The following is a 21,188-nucleotide window of genomic DNA, read 5'->3' on the forward strand; positions in this document are numbered from 1 at the left end:
AGTGATATCTATGGAATAATTCATTTTCACTCCTGGTGCAAGGTGTATAATCTGTAGCTGCTGAACAAATCATAAGACTCCTGTGCTTGGTGAGTATTCAGTTTATTCTGTAAAGATTCAGAAGTGTAGAAAGGATGATACAACAGTGCTTTATGATCAGACTATTTCATAAAAGTTTTTTTTATTTATTTTTTTTGTTTTTTATTTTTAAAGTGATCATAACACCGTAAGTCCAGATTCCATTTATCTCGAACCAAAATAAATTTGTAACATTCGACACAAGTGCATACACTGCTGGTAGGAGATCAACCTCCAATTTCACTTTGGATGGTATAGCACCGTTCTTAGCTATTAGCAGCTTGACAAAGATGCAGCTTAATAGGATTCATGTAGTGACTGTATGTTTATATAAACACAAGAAAATTCAGAGGAGAGCAAAGATCTCCTCATTTGGCTCTCTAGCTAGCACAATATCTCACTCTGTCAGTGTCTAGGGATCAAATTGATAATTTTGCTTTAAACAACATTTTGCCAGTAACAATATTTGATACAATTACAGCTTAAAGTTAAACATCTCCAAGTGTACAGAAAGCAGCACAAGTTTTTTTTCACAGATATAGACCAACAGTGACCATCGATGCACTGGCATGTTTTCTTTTCTTCTTCTTTTTTTTTTTTTTTTTTCTTTTTTTAAATCTTTAGGACAGCACAGTAGCTGGAAAGCAAGGTGATGGACAGACAGGTCATATAAACACATGGACAGAGCTGAGTAAGGCAACGTTAGCGTGACAGGCTTCTCTCTGTTCAGTTTGCAGGGCAGTGTAGTGTATTGATCTTGACAGAGCTGTCAATACCTTTACTGTGGGGCAGTGTGATTTTTAGCATTGCTGTCTTCATTAGTGCATTGTATATAGTCTCTTGCGTGTAGCTGAACTGCAAAGTGATCACCAACATTTATACTGATCTAAATAAAACATGTTTGATTGCATCTGGACTTACAGTGACTACAGAAGAGTAAATAGAATTGAAAAACCAAATAACGGAAAAAGTAAAATTCAAGGCAGTGCTGAAGTACTGGTTGCTAAAAAAGTAAAAAATATCACAAAGCCAACAATAACATTTCCTTGACACATCTTTTTGTCTGTCCAGTCAGTACAAACCCTCTTTTATAGTGCAGTTTTCAATCATATATATATATTTCTCCCTCTGACCCAAAAACAATATCTCTCGGCCCTATCCTATCCTATCTTCGCTCATTCAAGTCAGTTTTCCAGTCAGTGTGCGTCTTTTCTCATTCTTTTCTTTGATCCCTCGTACTGACCTCATTGTGCACCCTCCCCACACAACCACAAAGAAGCATGAAAGGCTTAAACATCACAGGACTCAAAGGTGAGAAGTTCTTTCTTTTGACGATGGCAGGAAGTGATGGCAGATGGAAGAGGAGGAGGCGGAGGAGGAGGGATGGGGGGTATTCACAGTTACAGTCAGAGTCCAACGGTCCAGCTACAATCACATCTGCTGTCATTATGAACGCTCTTTTTAGACCACGGCCAGGGAGCAATCCAGCCTTTAAACATCATGTTCCTCTGGCAAGATTGGGCCCGCTTCGTCACACCTCCAGCAGCTCCATCCTCAGGCGATCCCTAACATCGACACATGCGCACGCACACACACAAACGCGCGCGCACACACGCAGGCAAACACACACACACGCAAACACAACATGTGCAAATTGAGAAGACTTGACTGAAAGGTCTTGTTGCATTGCAGGTAAGGCATGTTTAGGGAGGGACCATTGTAAAAAGATGCCTGTGCATGGGTTTACTTGCCTCTTGGAAATCCATCTCACCAAAGACAATTGTCATGATTTATTCAAATATATTAGCATGCACTCTCAATCTATAATTCAACGGGCCAGACTCCTACTTATCTAAAAATAGCTTCTTAAACATAGACCTTTGATTGCCTGAATCAGATACTCAGCATGAGTACCTGTACACACTTCTGCTGCCTCCTTTTTACTGTACATCACGCAGCATCGACTACAAACAGCAAGCTGTCATGCTTTCATCACTCCACCTGGCTTACATTGTTTTTGTTTTCTTGATTGTAAAATAGCAAAAATCTAGCAAAATATCACAAGGTACTGGGAATGAGACGTGTACCTTTGTATTTTACTTCAAGAGCTTTTGTCACACTTTGTAAATCGAGCAATATGACTAAAGTACCTGGCCTGACTGGCATCAGTCTGTTGTTCAATGAGTGACTGAGTGGCCACTGGCTGCTGGTGGTCCTCTCCTCTCTCTGACCAGGGATCCTGCAAGACTCCTGGCTGTGCTGACTCCTCAGCTCTGCCTCGTTCGCTGCTCCCCTCGGACCCCATCAGACTTAGCAGGGGTGAGTATGAATCCTGCCATACAACCCGCTGCCCTGAGTTCAGTCCTACTTCTCCTTCAAGGTGCTTGTTCATGTCTTGCTCAACAAGTTTCTTTTTGGCTGCTGGAGGTTCCTTCACTGACTCTGTTTCGGCGTCTCTGTGAACCCTCATTTCCTCTGATTCTGCGGGCGGTCGCTGATAGGTCTCCAGCCACTTCAGCTGCCCGTTCTTGTGGCTGTACCGGCTGTCGCTGAACCAGCGTACAACCTCTGACTTGGGAAGGCCTGTCTGGACACTTAACTCCTCGTACTGCTGACTGCTTGGCCAGCGGGTGCTGGAGAAGACCTGTCGGAGGATGTGCAGCTGCTGGGGGTTCTTGTTGCCCCAGGGGGGTGAGAAGGATGTCTGAGAAGCAGACACCTCAGTTATCTCAGACTTGTGTTCCTGATGTAGAATCTCAGATGTAGTCTCCGCTTCATTCATCTTCAGCCTTTTGAAGTTGATCTTGATGGGGTCAATTTTCAGCTCGGGGCAGCTTCTGTCCCCTGCAAAGGGGTCCTCCTCCTTAATGAGTTGCTGTAAGATAGACATGCCTTTTACGGGAAAGTCCTTGTTGCATTTACCCTCATCTAAAATAGATGAGCTGCTGTTTGTAATGACAGTGGTGCTGGTGCTTTCAGTTGGGGATTTGCTGGCATGGTTCAGGTTGGGGACACTGTCATTACAAGTAGTACTAGGGTATTCGCTGCTAATACTGCTGTTGTTGGTCTTGTGAATGTAGTTGTTGAGTTCGTTGTCGGCCTTTGCAGTGTGGGCCTGCTCTTGTGGACTGATGAGGCCGCTGTTATGATTGTTACAGGTGACGTTGGATTTGCTGGTGTTATTGATGATCACTTGACTCTTGGTAATGTTTGAACCTTCCAATCCAATTGATAAACTGTTGTTTTTGACGTTTGACGGTTTTCCATTGGTGTCAGCAACACAGTGCTCATCATTATTGCTAATGTTGGTAGAGCAAGTGGCAATGCTGTTGATGCGGTTGGTCGGGCTGCTATTGTTCACCGATTTCCTGGTGACAGTCTCACCACCATTATTACTGCTGGAATAGCTGGTGATGCTGCTGCTACTACTGCAACTACTGCTGCTACTGCTGCTTCGACTGCTGCTGGTGCTACTGACACAAACGCTGCTTCCAGCCATGTCCAGGCCATGGCCATTGCTCTTGTCTGGCTCCACAGTGGGCTGAGTATTCTTGGTCAGTACCTGTGTTGTTCTGACTATGGGTTGAAATTTTTGGGGGACAATTGGAGTAGAATACGAGACCCTTGTGACATGAGGGTTGGTTGACATGCTGGCCTGTGTGGCTATGACTCCACTGGGCCTGGTTTTCATACTGCCATAGGGAACTTTGGCCATTTGAAAGTTTGGTCCTTTTGAGCCTGGATGGGCTGCGACAGTGTGGTGGGTAACAATGTGATTGACGTGCCGTTGTGTAGCAGGTTGCTTTTGAGGTGCTCCACCTTGGAACACAGTGTTGAACATCTTTCTCCTGGCCTCTTCGATTTCTTCAGGAGACCAGCTTATGCCCTGCTTGAGCCTTTGGGCAGTAAACCACAGTTTGATCTGCTCTTCTGGGAACTCTGAGACCACCGTTAGGTAGCAGAGTTCTGCTTTGGTCGGGTAGGGAAACTTGCCAAAGGATGTCTTGAGAAAGCTGCTGGTGTCCATGGCTGCATCGTAGGTGGGGATACTGCTAAGAGGGATCATCACCTTTGGAAGGTCTTTATTGGAATCGGAGGAGGCGGGAGAGTAAAGGGAGGGAGTGTGCTGGTGAAAGACTTGGTTGGCCACTGTCGTCGCAATCACATGAGTGACAGTGGTCCTCGGCATAGCTGGGGCGGCAGAAACACTAAGAGCCCCGTTTTGGAGTTCAGGCACATTTTTCAGCATGCTGGGGTCTACATCCTTTCCAGTGTCTTTCTTCCGTACCTCCACGGTGTGAGAAACCACAATCTTTTTGTGTTCACCCTTGGCTTTCATTATCTTTGCTATTGGTGTTTTGGTGAGGGAGATCCCAGATTCTCTGTAGTCTTCTCTGCTGTCCGTGAAGAGGCTTTGCTCCACAGTTGTGACTCCATCCCTCTTGTTGACAGTTAGGGAGGCAGTGACTAGGCCCTCCATGATCTTTGGGTGGGCATTAGCATTATGCAGAGCCAAAGCCTCAAAGCGGACGACTGACACCCCACAGTTCAGGCAGTAGAAAGTGGGCTGGGCCCTGAAGTCTAAGTGGCAGTTGTGCATGTGATCCAAAAAGTAGTTTAGATCTCTGGACTCAAAACGACATGTTGGACAGCTGTATGTACCTCCTTTTTGCATCTCACTGCCACATTCGGATTTGGAGGAGCTGTGAGAGAAATGGCCAGAATCTTCTCCAGAGATGCTGAGTATGCTATCTTCTGGGATTGTTGGTAGGAGTTCTGGTAGTGAGCCCAGTATGATTTCCTCACGCACATGTTTGGATTTGGATGGTATCATGCAGGGTACCGTGGATTTCCTCTTGCTGGCCATTGTGCAGCTTTGTGTAGATGGGAGAGTGAGTGATTGGTTGTCCGGTATGATGAGAACAGAGGGCGGGTGGATAGTGGAGAGGGTTGAATGCAGTTTAGTGTCATGGACCAGCCACTATGATATCACAGTGTTGCTTCATGCCTTCTGCCACTGTAGGACTCTTGTCACATGGACAATGTTAACAGCTCCCAGGGAACCTGTGAGGAAAAGAGCACAAAAAAAGAAAGAGATGTGACTTTTTCAGCACATATTCAATTTAATAATTACAGACAAAATGAAACACAGTATGATATATTAAAACAGATGGAAAGACGGCATAATATGAGAAAAGAAAGAAATTATTCATCCAACCTGAACACTATGCAATCGTCAGACATTTCATATGCGAATAGTAGATTTATAGGTTATGCTTGCAAAAATATATGAATTATTTATACATAGCATATTACGGTAAGTGAGAAAGATAATAGCCCTGCACAGGGTAATTAGTGTAGGTGGAAATACAGTGTGATAAGTGTAGGTGGTATTTATCAGCAATTACAGCAAAGCACTAAAGTAAGAGTGTAAGGCTTTTCTCCTCAAAACAAGCTTCACGCTTATAATCAAAGTTGACGGTTATATCAAATTAAGAAAAAGAAAAGGTGGCATCAGTTCATTAACAAATATTATTTATGTTTTTAAATCACATTCAGCTGATTGCCAAAATACCGAAAAATATTTTCCTTGAAATATATTGAGGGAATATTACAAAGAAATAACAGCTTTCAATAATAACAGTAATTCACACACACTCTCTCGCTCTCTCACACTCACACACACTCATACACACCCTCAATCAGTGCAGCCTGTCAACGTTCTGGTTATTTACTTGGATTTTCAGACTTCTGTCTAGCTGTCACTTTTTATAAATTTGAAAAAAGAAAGCATGAAAATCAACATAGCCAGAAATGACAGTCTAATCTCAGATATTTGTTGTTTCCTGTGACTGCTGCCATAGGTTTGGCTCTGCTAATTATTGATGGCACATGTCCACAGAATTATTTTCAGTGCAGCTTCATCACATTAAAACACATAATTAAACTGTAGGTCTGCATTGAGACTAAAGCTACGGTAGATACCATGTAAATGTGACTCGCCGGGTTTCCAATGAGACCCGGGGTCTTTGTTGCCAGATGCCACCTGCGTCCCTCAAGCCAAGAGTTAATATCAGTAAATAAATATTGTCCACAGACTACCTCGGGGATTTTACACCTATTGAGTTGGATATACTTCATTACTCCGTGATAGTGGCACAAGTATCTAATCTTACCAGCTGTTTCACATTGTCTGCAATGACGAAAAAATATGCAAAATTATGTATACAGGTTTGTGTTGGTCTGCAAAAAATATTCAATAACCACTTCCTGGAATAGTTAAATTTGTTTTTTATTTTGGTTGGGTGTCCATTTTATATATTTAACATTCAAAAATTTGCTGTAATTGTTTTTTATTTTATTTGATATTGTAAAGCAAATACATGAAGGTTACATTACTCTGCTGTTGAGAGTGAGAATTTTACTGCCACACTTGGATGTGAGCCTTATGTTTTACATCTGATGTTACACTGTACCTTCACGGCATTAGACGAGAAATCATTTGACTAGTGTGACTGTGTGTGTGTGTGTGTGTGTGTGTGTGGCTGTCTGAAAAGGTTACTACAAACACATCTGAAGCCATTTATAAGCTGCCGACTCCAAACCATCTCATCCTACATTTGTTCAACAACAGCATGGCATCACATGCATGCATACAAACACAATACACAGATCGCTGAGTGCACAAATCCATTAGCAAACCACATCCGCAGGCATCCCCTTCCTATAACACTCTAGCCAAAAGGATGGATACAGATTGCCTCTGCACTCCTCAACATTCCTCCCCTTTTATTCTCTGCATTACAAAGTGAAAAAATGTGCATCTGTTCTCTCACAAAGGCCACAAATATTAAAGTTTGTAGGACGCTTCAGTCAGTCAGTGTTTTATTAGAGACACAGACATTTTTTTCTCATTTTAACACCATAAAGTGAAAAACACGTGAATAATAAGTTCAATCAGATATCAAAGTGGAGAAGTGATTCTGCACCCTCTGCCCTCTGCATGAACTTGTGACACACACACACACACACACACATACACAGAGCCTCTACACATATCTTTCTCCCTAAGACTGGAAAAGCGTTGATGTGTGACATGCTGCTGAAAAACTTGTCTCATTCTATCATCGTCTATCCATATCAGTCAGCCTTTACCTTCTCCTGCAAGCTTATCATCCTGTAAAAAGAACAAATTCACTCACCATGCCACCCAAAACGTTTCTGTTAAAGTCCAGCCTCGTACGGCATTTTCTTAGTTACAAAGAAAACAATTTCACATACTTTCAACACTTTTTTTTTTTTTTTTTTTTTTTTTTGCATTGCCACACTGCTTTGGTGCACACTGAAAAGCTCTTTCACAGACTTTTTCATTTCACTGCATCCACGTGCATGTTCACCATTGCCGGCTGGATGGTAAATAAAAGATGAACCTGTTCCAGAATTAAAAACCTCAAATGACTGCCCAACAGTACACACTGATCCCAGACAGACTGTGACGTCCTCCTTGTAACTACCTATTTTTTTTGTTTTTTTTCATTTCTACTGACGGCTACTGCTTCCTGACAGAAAAAAAAAACTGAAACAAAACAAAACAAAACAAACAACAAAAAAACTAGGTCACCAGCATCTTATGCAGTAATCCCGGTTCACTGCATCCAGACGCGAGCATGTGCTGTATGTTTTGCCGCCAGAGAGGTCATGATATCCTCTGACGGCACACTCGATTAACCCCTGGTGAGGACACACCGTTCGTTCCGTTTGTTCCACTGAACGAGGGATTTAGAAGTGAGCTTTCAAGCAGCGGAGGGATGTAGTCATGCACATCCGAAACATCTGTGTGAGAGATGCTATGATTCTATACAAACTTTGCACAAAAAAAAATCAGTGTTGGCTCAGTTTAGCTCCGCTGAAGTGATTGATTCTGTTTGTCAGACAGAGGCACTGTACGCCAGTGTGTTTCAGAAAAAAAAAGAAAAAAAAATTTGGATGGAAAATAAAGTGATGGAGAAGGTAATTTGGTTATGGTGGTGGGCTGTGACCGGCGTAGCAACCCCCAGAGGGGACGGCGGTCTGTGACGAGATGGCCTAGTACAGAAGCTTCCCCTCCCCGATAGAAACACTCCACTTCCTGCATGAGAAAACCCAAGACAAGCCAAAAGTTGAGAAAGGTTACATAAAGAATCAGGTCACCTATCAAAAGAATGGGCTGCTTTATCTGGCGAGCGAGACGTGCGATCAGACACAAGACAAGGGCTTCCCAGACAGGGAGCCATTGAATGGTTCCCTCTGAAAAGCCAGGCCTTGTGTTTCAGCGGCGAGGTAGACAACGCTCAGACGATCACTGTCCCCAGTGTGTCGTATGTCCTCACGCTGGCACCGGCTCCGTGGTACAGGAGGGAGGGAGGAGGAAACTCTTTTCATCTCTGCAGACCAGGGGAGTCGTATCTGAAGTGAAGGAAAGTGGCAGAGCTCTCAGGCGCGCTTTTCTGAACACCCACGCTCAGTGTAAGCATGGGGCCTTGTTCGCTGAACTAAAACCGCGATTGAACCATTCAACTTCTCAAAAACAAGCGTTTCAAAACAAATTGGATTAGGCTAGGTTTAAATTCTGATGGGGTTTATACGTTCCGCCTGATTTAATAGCAGCTTTAAGATTTACAGGAGGGCCTCCCTTATGTGCTCTTACACTGTCATTTCCATGACAATATTATATTTACATCTCATTAATATTTAATTATATGCTCTATACTTTTAAATGGCTGAGTGTGCTGCTCCCATCTCAGCGAAACCAATTGAAAAAAAGCAGCATGTATTCCCCTTTCATCACCTCATAAACTGCTGCAGTAATTACAATATTACAACACGAAAAACATGCCCAATCTCCAACGAGCTGCTACCAGCGGAAAGGGAGGCGAAGCTGCAAAGTGGTTGCTAGACATTAAAATTTAATTCAAAACAGTCCCACTGATTCAGATACTCTCAGATTGTTGGGTCACCTACAGTTGACATTAACAAACAGGGATGGGTGTTTTTACTGTGCAGCTTGTCACATGAATGAGAACGTGAAGGCTTAGGAGGAGGAGGAGGAAAAAGGAGGAGGAGGAAGGACAAAGGGAGACAAAACTCAGACATTTGGGAGTGAAGTGAGAGGATGACTGATGATGATGACAGGCTGTGCTGTTTCAATATTCCTCCCCGCTGACACCTCGTAGGCACACGTCTACACACTCCCTCCTCACCTCCGCAACATTTAGCACCTGCACCGCTCTGAAATCTTTCTCTTTGAACTGAATAGCTGGCAAGGAGTCTCTTGATGCGACAGTCGCTGAAGAGCTAAAAAAAAAGAAAAAAAGAATAATAAAAAAAACCCTTCTCACTTATGACAATATTTGTTGTGCGTGTAATTTGCTTTGACAGTGATCCGCGCCTGTCTTGTGAGCCCGCTTCAAAAAGAAAAAAAAGAAATCTGCCAAAAAATTGACCGGGCGTCCGCTGGGAGTTGGGGCAGAGAGGGGAAATCCTGACAGATACATTTGAATGATCAAGAAATCTGTTTAGCTGGAACATTTTCTGCCAAATGTCCATTAAATAGATTAATGTCATGTGAGTGGATCAGCTGGACACCTAAATATAAGCCAGAGACAGAGAGCAATTACTGTCTTGCACAGAGAAGAGATTGGGAACAATGGCGCCTCATTTATAAGGGAAACGTGATCCAGCGCTGGGAGCCTTTAGACGGCTGACTGTCGAATTGCGATTGTTCTGTTTCCTGCGTGTCTGGGTGTCTCCTGTGTCCATCATGCTGCCAGTCTGGACTTGTGTGGGTTTTTTTTTTTTTTTTTTTTACAGTAAGAGTGGACAGGTTGCACAGTTTGGGGACATTTTTGTGTGTGTGTGTGTGTGTGTCACTGTACGCCTGCCAGCATGAATAAGTGTTGGGCTTTACTGTTACGTGTGCTGAAAAACAATTCAGAGTCATCAGGGTCATTAGCACAGTGCTAATACAGCACACGAGTGCACAGTGTCTTCACAGTCTGTCCAGTCTGTCCAGCTGAAGACACGCCGTGGCTTCAGAGTGTAGTCTCCGTCTCCGCTGCGTGATCTTCTTTTCTCTCTTTTTTTTTTGTTTCTACATGGGTGTGTTTGTGTGCGTATTAGTGTCTGAATGTCTGAGACGCAGGTGTTGTCAGCCATCTCGTCCTCCTCCTTCTTCTTCTCCTCCTCCTCCTCACACACACACAAAACCCCCCTTACCTCCATGACTGCAGCCTCGTCCACTGGGAGACCGGTCGGTGGTGCCACTCATGTGTTAACATCGCCATGGCAACCCCTCTCTTCCCCTTGCCCACCACGCCACACACACAGCGGAGTCACTCGCCCACACCCACCAACCTCAAGACACACACACGCATACACGCCGAATTCCTTGGACTGCATCCGGTGCAGGACAAACTTAATCCACATGCCCCTGCCAGCCATCTTTGAAAAGTCCATTCATGGTTCAAGTCTCTTTCAGATAACTTTGGGTGAGGTCCATAGCAACGACTTTGCTTTTTTTTCTTCCCCAATCATGTAGCAGCAACACAAGAATCCCTGCTCCACTGTTCTTATGTTTATGACGGGCGCTAATTAGAGAAATGTCACCGCAGTGCACGCTGGAGAAATGACCTCCTGTCACTGTTATTGTCTTGCTAAATTCGTGCAGAGGCCTGCGGACTGAGGCGCCACAGTAACACACCTACCGCACTCTGCCTGTCTGCGCATCTTTGCTTCATGGTCCTGTTTTGTGTTAGGGTGAGCGCTCACTGTTGAAACCGTACATTGTTCTCCAAACCCTTCTATCTGTGGCCCAGATGAATGACAGACAAATAAACCATGGAACGCAGAGAAAAAAATTCTGAGTCATGCATCCTTTTACATCACTTTCGATGAATAACTTTTTCAGTTCTGTAGCCAAGACTACAGGCATTCATTTGGCAACTTAAGAAGAAAAGGAAGAAAGATGGCGGCGTACTGCACATTGTACTGTCCATCCTAAAATGGCTGACATCACAGCCTCCTCTAACTGCCAAAGCCTGGCAAATACCAGCTCCTGCTGACCAAACCTTTCTTACATGGGACAGAGAAAGTGGCAGGGGCTCTTTCCCCAATAGCCCTGAGGTCCTCCCCCCCTCCTCCCCGTCAGTGCACAGGCGTTTCTTTTGGTTGGAACTGTGCAAACATGCTGTTTTAGTGGGGCTTTTGAGCACTCTGGGCTTCGATACGGCATTGGTCCGATGACAAAAGCTATACCAAAAAGACTGAAAGACCCAAATAAAAGTGAACCTGTATAGGAAGCCATCCTTTTTGGGGGGAAAACTAGGACTTTGGATTGTGTTTCAGAGACTTTTCTGAGAGGATCGTGAGGTATGCCGCTATCATGAATGCTTGTTTGTATAAAAACGGCTGGAAAATAGATCTGGTTGGCATTAGATAGATGATTTTCTTCTCTGAACTCAAGGAATGTTATACACTCCATGTCAGCTAAATCTGCAAATCATGACCATATGACCTTCCTCGGTATTCTCTGGCAGGGGATTCATTTTAAGCAGTGGGAGGCACACACAAACATAATATCTACAGTAAGAACTCTTAGAATTCAGAGAAGTTGATCCTGAAGAGTACAGTATACCAGGTATATGAGGGGTGGCATGTGCAGACGCTGCTTTGCCACGGGGGAGTGGGCACTCTTGGCCCACTACATTGTGTCTGTGTGTACAAACACTCCGTTGTGGCCATAACGAAAACTGTGAGCTGTGCCTAATTGCAGGGAGTGAGGGATGAAAGGCAATATGCCTGGCCTCATTAAAGCAGTTCCGAGAAGGGAGATGGAAGACCGTTCCCAGGGATCCACAAAGGGAATTGACATTCCCCCAGTGTAAGCGTCCTGCTGGAGTGAAAACCTCCACACACACTGAACTCACTGGGCCAAGCTGAACCCGGTCCGCCGGAGCTCTCGCAGCGAGAGCTCATTTACCTTTGTTTTGCCGGTCATCACACACGCCTGCAAATTAACTATCGAAGTGCAGAAACGTCCACTGGAGACTGGACTGTCCAAACACCCACTCTCACAGGAAAACCTCAATGGCAGAAAGTGTTGCGCAGTCATTTCCATGACCTACATTATATGTAACAAGCTTACATGGTTAAATAATTAAAGAACATTCCAAAAATTGCCAATGAATCATGCTTGTCTAGCTGGTCTGGCTGCTGTGATTAATTTGGGGTTTCTTTCTTGCTATGGACAGCAGCGGTGGACCCAAACATGATCCACAGAGGCAACATTAGTCAGCACAGAGGTCCCTCCCCTAAGGCAGAGGGAGACACATGGCATTCAAAGCTGGGTCAATATTTATGTACAGATTGAAAATGTGAGCAGACAGGAACTGATATTTTCAACAGAATGCCTCACTGATAATCCACAGTTTGCATAATATGCACTGGCTCTGGAAATGAGTAGCTCTACTTACTGTACTGTATATGTCTCAGTGTGTGTGTGTGTGTGTTTGTGTTTGCGTGCGTGCGTGTGTGAGAGTAGGGCAGCAGCACATGTTGGTAGGAGGAAGAGGAGGAAATGAAAGAAAACGAATCCTGTGCATAGAGATACAGGCCTACCTTTCTGCTCTGGCAAGAGGGAGAAATTTGAAGAGAGTGTGAGATCAATAGCTGAAAATTGATTCTTGACGTGCAGTTTGAACATCTATGGACTCTACGGGCTTCTTATATCAGTCGATAAGCTTGCTATAGCACTGTGTTGAGAAGTCTTTCACAACTAAAAGCACTCACACTCGCAGCACAGTGGGGAAATAACAGCGCGTTGTGCAATAAAATAAGCAGATACGCCACATTGTATAGCGCGAGAAGGAGCGCAAATTCAGCCAGACGGAGGATCCGTTGTTGTAACTGTAACAAACTGACGAGTTAACCCGTTTCACTCCATTCACAAGGCTGTGGGGCAACACACTGCCTCGGAGCCTACAAGACGATCTGGCACCCTATATAACCTTATGAATATTCCCAAAAAAATCCTCCACCCCCCTCCTCCACCTACTGTCGCCATTTTATACATTGGCGACTTCATATAAACTGCTTTGACTACAGCACCAGATGAAAATTCAATATTCAATAGCGAGACATAATTCCAGTAAACAACTTTGGAGATCACACCTCGCCAATAATGAGAGGTATTCACGTTTCGGAAGAGTAGATGTGTCCTTACCTCAACAGTCGGTGGGGAAAAATGGAATCCGACATTAATATATAAATGAATAATATTGGATTAGCTCCGATCGTTGCGCTTTGAGAAGAAGAGGAGGCGAGCAGGGGGTGGGAGCTCTCCTCAAGTGAACCCGGTGAACTGGCGTGAACCCGTCAGTGACCACGGCAAGGTACATTACATTACATTACCTTTCCACCCCTCAGCCACACTGTATGGAGACGGCAAAACAACTATGGTCGGCGGTGCAGGACGAGGCAGCTCCAAAAAAATTATAGCGAGTGTATTTCCTATGAACACGTGATTCGGAGCGTCATCCAAAATCCAAAAGCCCTTTCATCTAAAATTTTGGAGAGGGGCGGGGATGAGATGGGGATGTGTGTGTGAGTGTGTGTATGTGTGTGTGTGAGTGTGTGTGTGAGTGTGTGGAGGGGGTGGGGGGTACGTATACTGAGCCCAGTGCACATTTGGGTATGTCGTTATAGGGGTAGTGCTCTAACAGATTGGGTTATACATAGCTACAATGGCGCCGCGAAGCAGGCTGAACAGATGGATTGTATTGTGTAAATTTGGGATTTAACAGGAGTTCAGTGATCTGCAGTTTCAGCGAGCTTCGTCACCCAAAAGGTCCTCTTAATTAGGTCACATGTTTTTTTTTTCAATAGATGGCTGCCGTCTTTAGAAAAAAAAACCTCTTGATGGGCTACTATGAATATTAATCCTTGTGGGAATTGTCATTTAAAGCACAGGCCTATTAGCGCACCAGTTTTTAAATAGACTTTAACGCACACGCGTAATAATGGCAGACCAATTTACGCAGAAGCACAGCACATCTAGTTTTGTTGTTCATGTATAGTTTTATAGTTTAAGAAAAAAAATAAATGTTTCCTTTCAAAATATAAACAATGTGAGTTATGTCTTGTTGCGTATAGTCATTTTTATACGACTGTGACCCTCATGACCTTGTTGGCCATCTGTGCGTAAAAGCGCACTGAGAGCGCAGAGGCCCCAAACCAGAGCAGACATGTTGAATGAGCGTCCTATAGAAAACAGATAAGTGAAAAGCGGCGTTGGCAATACATATAATTTAATATCAACATATACATTTAAAGTAGCCCACAAAAATAGGTATAAAGTCGTTATTATCTCGTCTCAGGCTCTAAGAATATTAAAGTAATAGACAGATTTAGTCAGACAGATGTGTGCAGTAGTGGAAATGTGTAATGGGAAGGCGGGCTATCACATGAGGCCGACAACATGCAACATAATAACAGGTTAAATGTCAGAGATGTTGTGATTTAAAAACATATAGGGCTTCACGCTATGGAGACATCCGGCATTTAGGAAACATGGATTGGCTCTTCCCTCCCACTTTGTCCTGACTGAGTTCATACGTTGCCTGTAGCTGTGGCTGTGTACAGTACAGTCAGTTAAAACAAAGATTATCTATCAGGAAGATGAATCACTCAATAGTAAAACAAAACCCCAGACCCTGGTTCCGGTCTGCAGACGTGATACGTGTAGTTTGTGCATGACCTGATAGAGTAGAGGGGTTAAAAGACATTTGCTTCAAATCTGACCTAATTTCCATTTTATTGTTCCAGCAATACATAGCATGCTGCTCAAATAAAGGGCAAGACACGCGCATTCACACTGCAACAAATTTGTTTTTGTTTGGATTTTGTAAGTACAGGAATAAAGTGTTTGCACTCTGTGTTATCTGTTTAAGGGTGTGGTGGGAGCAGTGAGCTGTTGTTATGTTCCTCTGGTTCTGTGGGCACTTCTTTATGCAGGTCCATGCACAAGCCTTTATGAATATGTAGCACAAATGTAAAGGTCTCAGAACAATACATACAACATGTTTTGGTTTTTATTTTCTTCTAAATGGAAAGCTCAGTGACAAACCAAACTCATTTTATTTGAGATGAAAACTCAGGGTTATGGAGTAACTAGTCACCACAGGGGTAACTTCAAGTCTTATAGGCATGTAAGCTTTTAAGCATTTTGATCTGCATTTTTTGTATTATATTATGTGTGTGTATGTGTGTGTGTGTGTGTGTGTGTGTGTGTGTATACACATTTAAATGATGATGATGATGATGATTATAATTATTATTAACTTTATTATTTTACCCACTTTCTGAATTAATGTCTTAACAGCCTTCCCCAGACATGCCCAGCTAGTCAATAAATTATTCTGCACAAGGTAACCTGATGCTGATTAGGTGTTCCTTATTATTTATAGGCCTGTTCAGGGAAACTCATCACATTAAACTGTGTTCAAATCATAATCCACTATTCAAATTTTGCCTGTCTGTGATGAGTGTAACTTGTAGTTTGATCCTTTGTTAGCAGTAGGCATCATCAATGTGTTGCTATGGTTACCAGGATAGGACAGCTGTTTGATTGTTAACGTCATTCTTGTTTGAGATGTTTTGGTGTATGATTTTGATGTATATTATTCTTGTAACTAGGTCATAATGATGAATATCCCCAGTAGTCTCTCTCTCGTGGCAGTCATTAAAAACTTGTGTATAAAATTGATAGACTTTTAAATGTTTTTGGGGTACGTTTGTACACTGATATGCATTGTGCTTTCTAGGCCTGAGAGCATGTTTAGTCCATGGCTGGAAGCAGTTTACAATAAAAATCTGAACAGCAGTGTTAATGCAAGGCTATAAACAAACAAGATCAGTGATGAGCTACCAGCTTCATGAATTTAAACACTGTGAGTCATCAGTTTGGATTCACATGAGAATGTGAAAAGAAGAGTGTCCTTCAAATTGTTTCAAGCTTTTCAAGAGTTTGGTGAAAGATGGTGAGCAAGATGGGGGAAAACACTTAATATATGTTTATCTTCTTCTACAGTGAAAATTAAAGCATGACAGAAATCAGCAGTCTATGAAGCAAATGTTGAGTTTGTTTTTAGTAACACACTCAAGTTCAAGTTCGAAGCTACCGGGAAATCACGACGACTGTGATGTCCGGAAAAAACAGCAGAGTGAGAGCTCTCTAATCTCAGCTGCTCCCAGCTGCTCTCTGCAGTGTAACCGGATCAGGGCACAGCCGAGGGACGGACGGGAGGCTTGTTTGCCTACAAACGAACCAATGAGACTGGCTTTACATTAGACTGACAGTCCGATTCGACGAGCCCGGAGACGCCAATCTGGTTTGACTACTGTCCGGCAGCCAATACCGATCCACGACCGACAGGAACGGAGGGAAAGTACAAAATACGAATTTGCCTTCCTGTAGGTCAATACGTTACCTGCCACCTGTGGGGCAGTGAATGCTGTTAGAGATGGCTTTATCTCAATGTCTAGAAGACTCACCTCTGAGGTTTGGCTCCAAACCCACCGAGAGAGACGACCTGAACCTACAGGAGGTGTACAACGAGACACACCGGTTGGCTTTGGAGGAGCTGCTGTCTGGAGGGGTCGACAGTTTTCAGGACTTCCTCAGGAAAGAGAAGATCCCCAACTTTCTGTCGGAGGACGAAGTTGAGCGGATCAGGAGCGCCGCCGTTGCCCCGCAGCGGTGCGCGTCAGTACTGGGAGATGAGACGGCTCTAGAGCAGTCGCAGGACTGCTCCTCCGTCACCTATTTCCCCGAGGTGTCGGACTTGGAGCCGCCGATGCTGGAGATGGGCTGGCCCGCATTCACCGCTGGCTCATACCGGGGAGTCACACGGGCCGTGGCGTACTTCCAGCCCAGCTACGGGGCGTGCATCTACAGCTGCAAGGAGGCTGCGAGGCGCATGATTAAAAGTGCCAGAGAGGTATGCAAGAAAATATGGGAAACACTTTATGGTTCACCTAATATTTACTCCTAATTATTCTTTATAATGAGACAACGCCTCTGACAAATGTTGACCTCATTGTGTTAATGACATACAGTAAATATCTACTTATTCTCTAATGTCTCATTATTATATAGTGTGATATAGTTCATATGGTATTTTCTGGGCTTTAAACAATGACAGCATTGTGCTGTGTATTATCCTAGAACAGGATTATTCATTTTGGCTCTTTTTCAAACTCGGATGTTTTATCATATGGGCCTCAAGCACAAAATAAGGTACAGTGTGTGTGTGTGTGTGTGTGTGTGTGTGTGTGTGTGTGTGTGTGTGTGTGTATGTGTGTGCGCGTGCGTGCGTGTGTGCGTGCCTGTGCTTGTCCATTATTTAAAAATGTTGGAGGGAAAACTTGAATCTTCTTAGATACATGCCACATTGTCCCCATGGAATTTCTTTGATCAGTCTTTATTTTAGAAACCTTAGAAGGTTTTTGAGATCCTGATTTAAAAAATAAAAAACAAAATGACCAAAAGGATGAAACAAAGAACAGCAGATCATGAATATTCATGCCGATCTTCCTGATGCGAGCTGTCAGTCCAGCCTCTGGTTTTAAAAAGAAACATTCCAGCGTGAAAGGAGTCTGCGGCTTCAGCTGCACCTCAGGCCTGTGTAGGGCCTGCGTACCAGATGTGCCTCGACTTGCTATGCTCCCCTCCATGAAAGTTTGCAAGACCTTTTTCATTAGTGAGCTCTAGTTTTAAACACTCTTTAGCTTAGAGCTAAAAGGTGGTGGTATATTAGTGTGCTGGCAACCGGTTGAAACCTAAAAAAAAAAAAAAATTCTCAAGTTTTAACCATGAGATGGTCTGTCTTTTTGTAATGTAAAACCGTTCACTGCACACAGCCTTTATTGTGCGACTGACTGTAACGACAAACCATGCTGGTCAGTCTGGTTTCACTCTATTTTTGCACATTTTCTTAAGAAACAAGCGTCCACGCAGTATCATCCAAATAAGGTGGGGAACTGTGGACAAAGCTGCATGTGGATAACACCAGTTTGAAGCAATAAATCGGAGATATGTAAACATCCGTGTCTAATCCTCCACACACACACACAACCTTTACAACAGCATGTGAAATTCCATTCCTCCTCACATAAAAACAGAGATCTCGGTGCAAAACAAAGCTGGGGAAAATGGAGGCCCACCCTACAGTGCACCTACTTGTCTCCTGTATAAAAGTAATTTGTTTGCTGACCAAGCGTTACTGCAGATTACCATGGTAACAGACCACAGTCAATAGAAAGCTCATCAGCACACGCATTACAGGCGGTGTGTCTGTGAGAGATTCGCAGCTCTGTTTGAATAAGGCCTTGCATTTGATAATAATGAAAACACAATCATGAGCTACATCTGGGCGAGCACAGCTGCAGCCCTAAAAGGAATTCTATTATATTACCTCTGTAATTTTCCACTGCAGGTGATTGCCGTAGTTACAGACTCCCTGACAGACCTGGATATCTTTAAGGATCTTCAGGAGGCATGCTCCAAGCGCAAAGTCCCGGTCTACATCCTGCTGGACCAATCAGGTGCCCCCGCGTTCCTCAAGATGTGCAAAAATGTCAACGTTCGCTTGGATGACCTTCGGGTATGTGGTTGGTTCAGTAAAGCTGGGTGTGGCTCTGTGTGCACAACACCAGCATCAGACAGCATCAAATTAAAATATGTCTTCTAAGATTTGATGTGACTGGGTGGGTCTGCACTTACCTCTCACTTCTTTGCCCCCCTCCCCCCTCCCCCCCATTGTTTTCCCCTTTTTTAATCCTTAAAGCAAATGAGAGTGAGAACCATAACTGGCACGACGTATTTCATGAGATCAGGAGCGCGGATTACCGGGGAGGTTCATGAGAGGTTCATGTTGATTGATGGAACCAAAGTGGCTACAGGTTCCTACAGGTAAGATCCCTCTAAACATTTAACCTCAAGTCAAATAGGACATAATGTGCTTTTTGTATGGCATGCTGTTAAATCCTTGTTCCTATGTGCAGGTTCAACTGGAGCGATGGCAAACTGAACAGCAGCAACCTGATCGAGCTTTCGGGTCAGATAACGGAGAAGTTTGACGAGGAGTTCCGCATCCTCTATGCCCAGTCTCTACCTATTAACACTCAGAGGCCTCCAAGTGTTCGTAACAGTGGCATCTACGACCACCTCCTCATCAAAAACCTAATCACCTCCTCCCCTCACCTGGCCAGCACACCCAGCCGTAAGCCCCAAATCTTAGAGGTGCAGCCGCCGTGTGAACCCTCAACCGCAGAGGATGCTCTTAAAGCCACAGTGGGGTCCAACTCGTCAACCATAGGTGAGGACTGGGTGGAGCAGCAGCGCGTACAGGAGGAGATCCTGGCTGGTAACGCTGCTCTGCGCTTCCCTGCAGACAAGGTAGCAGAAAAAGAGGTCATAACCCCCAGCACAGTGCGCAACCACGTCTCTACTCAGACCAGTTGGTCAATGGCAGACAGGGACTCCCAAACTGACCACCAGTGCACACAGCAACCCAATCACATCACATCCATCATCACCACCACCACCACTACCACCACCACCCAGAACCAGAACCAGAACCAGAACCAGGTCACCTCTCCCTCCTCTGCTCATCCCAAACAGATCTGTCCCTCCTCGGCAGCTCCGGACGGCGCCCTGAAGGACTGCTTCAACAAGCTGACCAAAGAGCGCCAACACTACTACTCAAACATCCGCCACAAGCTGGAGGACATGGTGACCTCACTGTCCCAAAGGCGAGAGCTCACGGACATCACCAACATGACTCAGTGGTCCAGCATTTACAACAGGCAGAAAATGCACCAAGACTGCGGGCAGGGACCGAACCCCAGCATGCTTGTAGAAAATGTGGGCACAGGCATGGGCACATGGCCAAGAGCCAGATGTGCATACTAGTTTTGTTTCTGGCTTCAGGGATTTCAATGACAAAAGGTTTTAAGGGAGAAGCTGTTTCAAAGTTTCTTGTGGGTCTTCTGTTTCAAATAAATGCTTTTTAGCTTACGCAGTTGAATTTCAGCTTTATTCTATTTGTATTCTTTTCTACAAATGCCCGCTTTTGTTCTTTTTTAGTTGCTGTGTTCTGTCCATGTTGAAGCAATTTTTGGTGTAATGGCAACGCATAATTTTTTAAGTGACATTATCATCTTGTAGAAATCAAACACTGTGCAATCATCTTTTTACTATGTCAAGTTGAATGAATATCATTTACTGAGGGCGGTTAAGACTGGATAATATCTACTGTAGTGTGAGTGAAAATCCATCAAAGTGTGCATGTGTTTCAGGAATGGCTGCTTTGGTTATTTAAATCAAAAAACTGACTGCTGTAACTACATCTAAACATCATTCTAAAGAGCTCTCACAGTGCCTTGGTATTAAATAAAGTCATATTTTGCTACACAAGTGTTTATTTTTTTGTCCTTCTGCCTTTGTGTTCACTTTTAGCTCAATTGCAATCAAATTCTTGTGAAGAATAGCTTAAGAAATGTTCGCACAGAAGTTCCAGGAAGTGAAACATGCCAAAGTGACTACACTATGAGAATGAGCACCTGCGCTTTGTGCGCTGAACTTCCTACATGCAATTAGTTAAGAGACGGCATCTGTGATACTGGCGCCTCTGCTGATTATGTAACCAATCACAGTTGCCGTCCACAGGGTGAATTTGGAGAAGGAGCTCCATCACAGATCACAAGCATAGATTAGGATGAATGCTAAATGAAAGCTTCTTTATACACGCACAGATAGGACTTTACAACAACTGTCTTCATACTGTTATGTTCTGTTTTCATTTTCCAAACTGATTCTTGTCAATATCTTTCTTGAAAAAAAGTTACAGTCAACAACTACTCTTTAAGCAAAGGTTCTTCTGAATCGCTCCATAATTTGAGTCATGGCTTCACATGGGCACCATGTGCTGCCGAGCCTGGCACGAACACTGTTTTAATCTTTATATCTTGCGCTTAAGGACAAAGGTCCTGCTGTGAATGATCAAAACACGTTT

The 21,188-nt window shown here is 43.9% G+C and overlaps 2 protein-coding genes across 4 annotated transcripts; one reads left to right on the plus strand and one right to left on the minus strand.

Annotated features, from left to right (window-relative positions):
- Window positions 1-697: 697 nt before the first annotated feature.
- zhx3a (zinc fingers and homeoboxes 3a) lies at window positions 698-18,662 on the minus strand. 3 transcript variants are annotated; one of them, XM_053315768.1, is made up of 3 exons: window positions 18,588-18,662; window positions 2,229-5,142; window positions 698-1,643 (listed from the first exon to the last, which is right to left on the minus strand). In XM_053315768.1, the coding sequence occupies exons 2-3, from the start codon at window positions 4,943-4,945 to the stop codon at window positions 1,610-1,612; spliced, it is 2,751 nt and encodes a 916-aa protein (XP_053171743.1). In that variant the 5' UTR covers window positions 4,946-5,142; window positions 18,588-18,662; the 3' UTR covers window positions 698-1,609. The 3 variants fall into 3 exon arrangements, with proteins under 3 accessions (XP_053171743.1, XP_053171742.1, XP_053171741.1); XM_053315767.1 differs by lacking the exon at window positions 18,588-18,662 and adding an exon at window positions 13,337-13,615; XM_053315766.1 differs by lacking the exon at window positions 18,588-18,662 and adding an exon at window positions 13,310-13,615.
- On the plus strand, window positions 16,547-20,530 carry fam83d (family with sequence similarity 83 member D). Its single transcript, XM_053315769.1, has 4 exons — window positions 16,547-17,111; window positions 18,609-18,776; window positions 18,960-19,084; window positions 19,177-20,530. The coding sequence occupies exons 1-4, from the start codon at window positions 16,623-16,625 to the stop codon at window positions 20,084-20,086; spliced, it is 1,692 nt and encodes a 563-aa protein (XP_053171744.1). The 5' UTR covers window positions 16,547-16,622; the 3' UTR covers window positions 20,087-20,530.
- Window positions 20,531-21,188: the final 658 nt, after the last annotated feature.

This window comes from Scomber japonicus, chromosome 3, assembly GCF_027409825.1.
Source record: "Scomber japonicus isolate fScoJap1 chromosome 3, fScoJap1.pri, whole genome shotgun sequence".
Lineage (NCBI taxonomy): Eukaryota > Metazoa > Chordata > Actinopteri > Scombriformes > Scombridae > Scomber > Scomber japonicus.

What these genes read in the sequence shown, in the direction of transcription:
- zhx3a (XM_053315768.1), bottom strand. Translation starts at nt 4,945, where the DNA reads ATGGCCAGCAAGAGGAAATCCACGGTACCCTGCATGATACCATCCAAA. An exon ending in ACTGATGCCAGTCAGGCCAG is followed by an intron (nt 1,644 to 2,228) that starts GTACTTTAGTCA and finishes TGTCGATGTTAG; the next exon opens with GGATCGCCTGAGGATGGAGC.
- fam83d (XM_053315769.1), top strand. Translation starts at nt 16,623, where the DNA reads ATGCTGTTAGAGATGGCTTTATCTCAATGTCTAGAAGACTCACCTCTG. An exon ending in TGATTAAAAGTGCCAGAGAG is followed by an intron (nt 17,112 to 18,608) that starts GTATGCAAGAAA and finishes TTTCCACTGCAG; the next exon opens with GTGATTGCCGTAGTTACAGA. An exon ending in TTCGCTTGGATGACCTTCGG is followed by an intron (nt 18,777 to 18,959) that starts GTATGTGGTTGG and finishes TAATCCTTAAAG; the next exon opens with CAAATGAGAGTGAGAACCAT.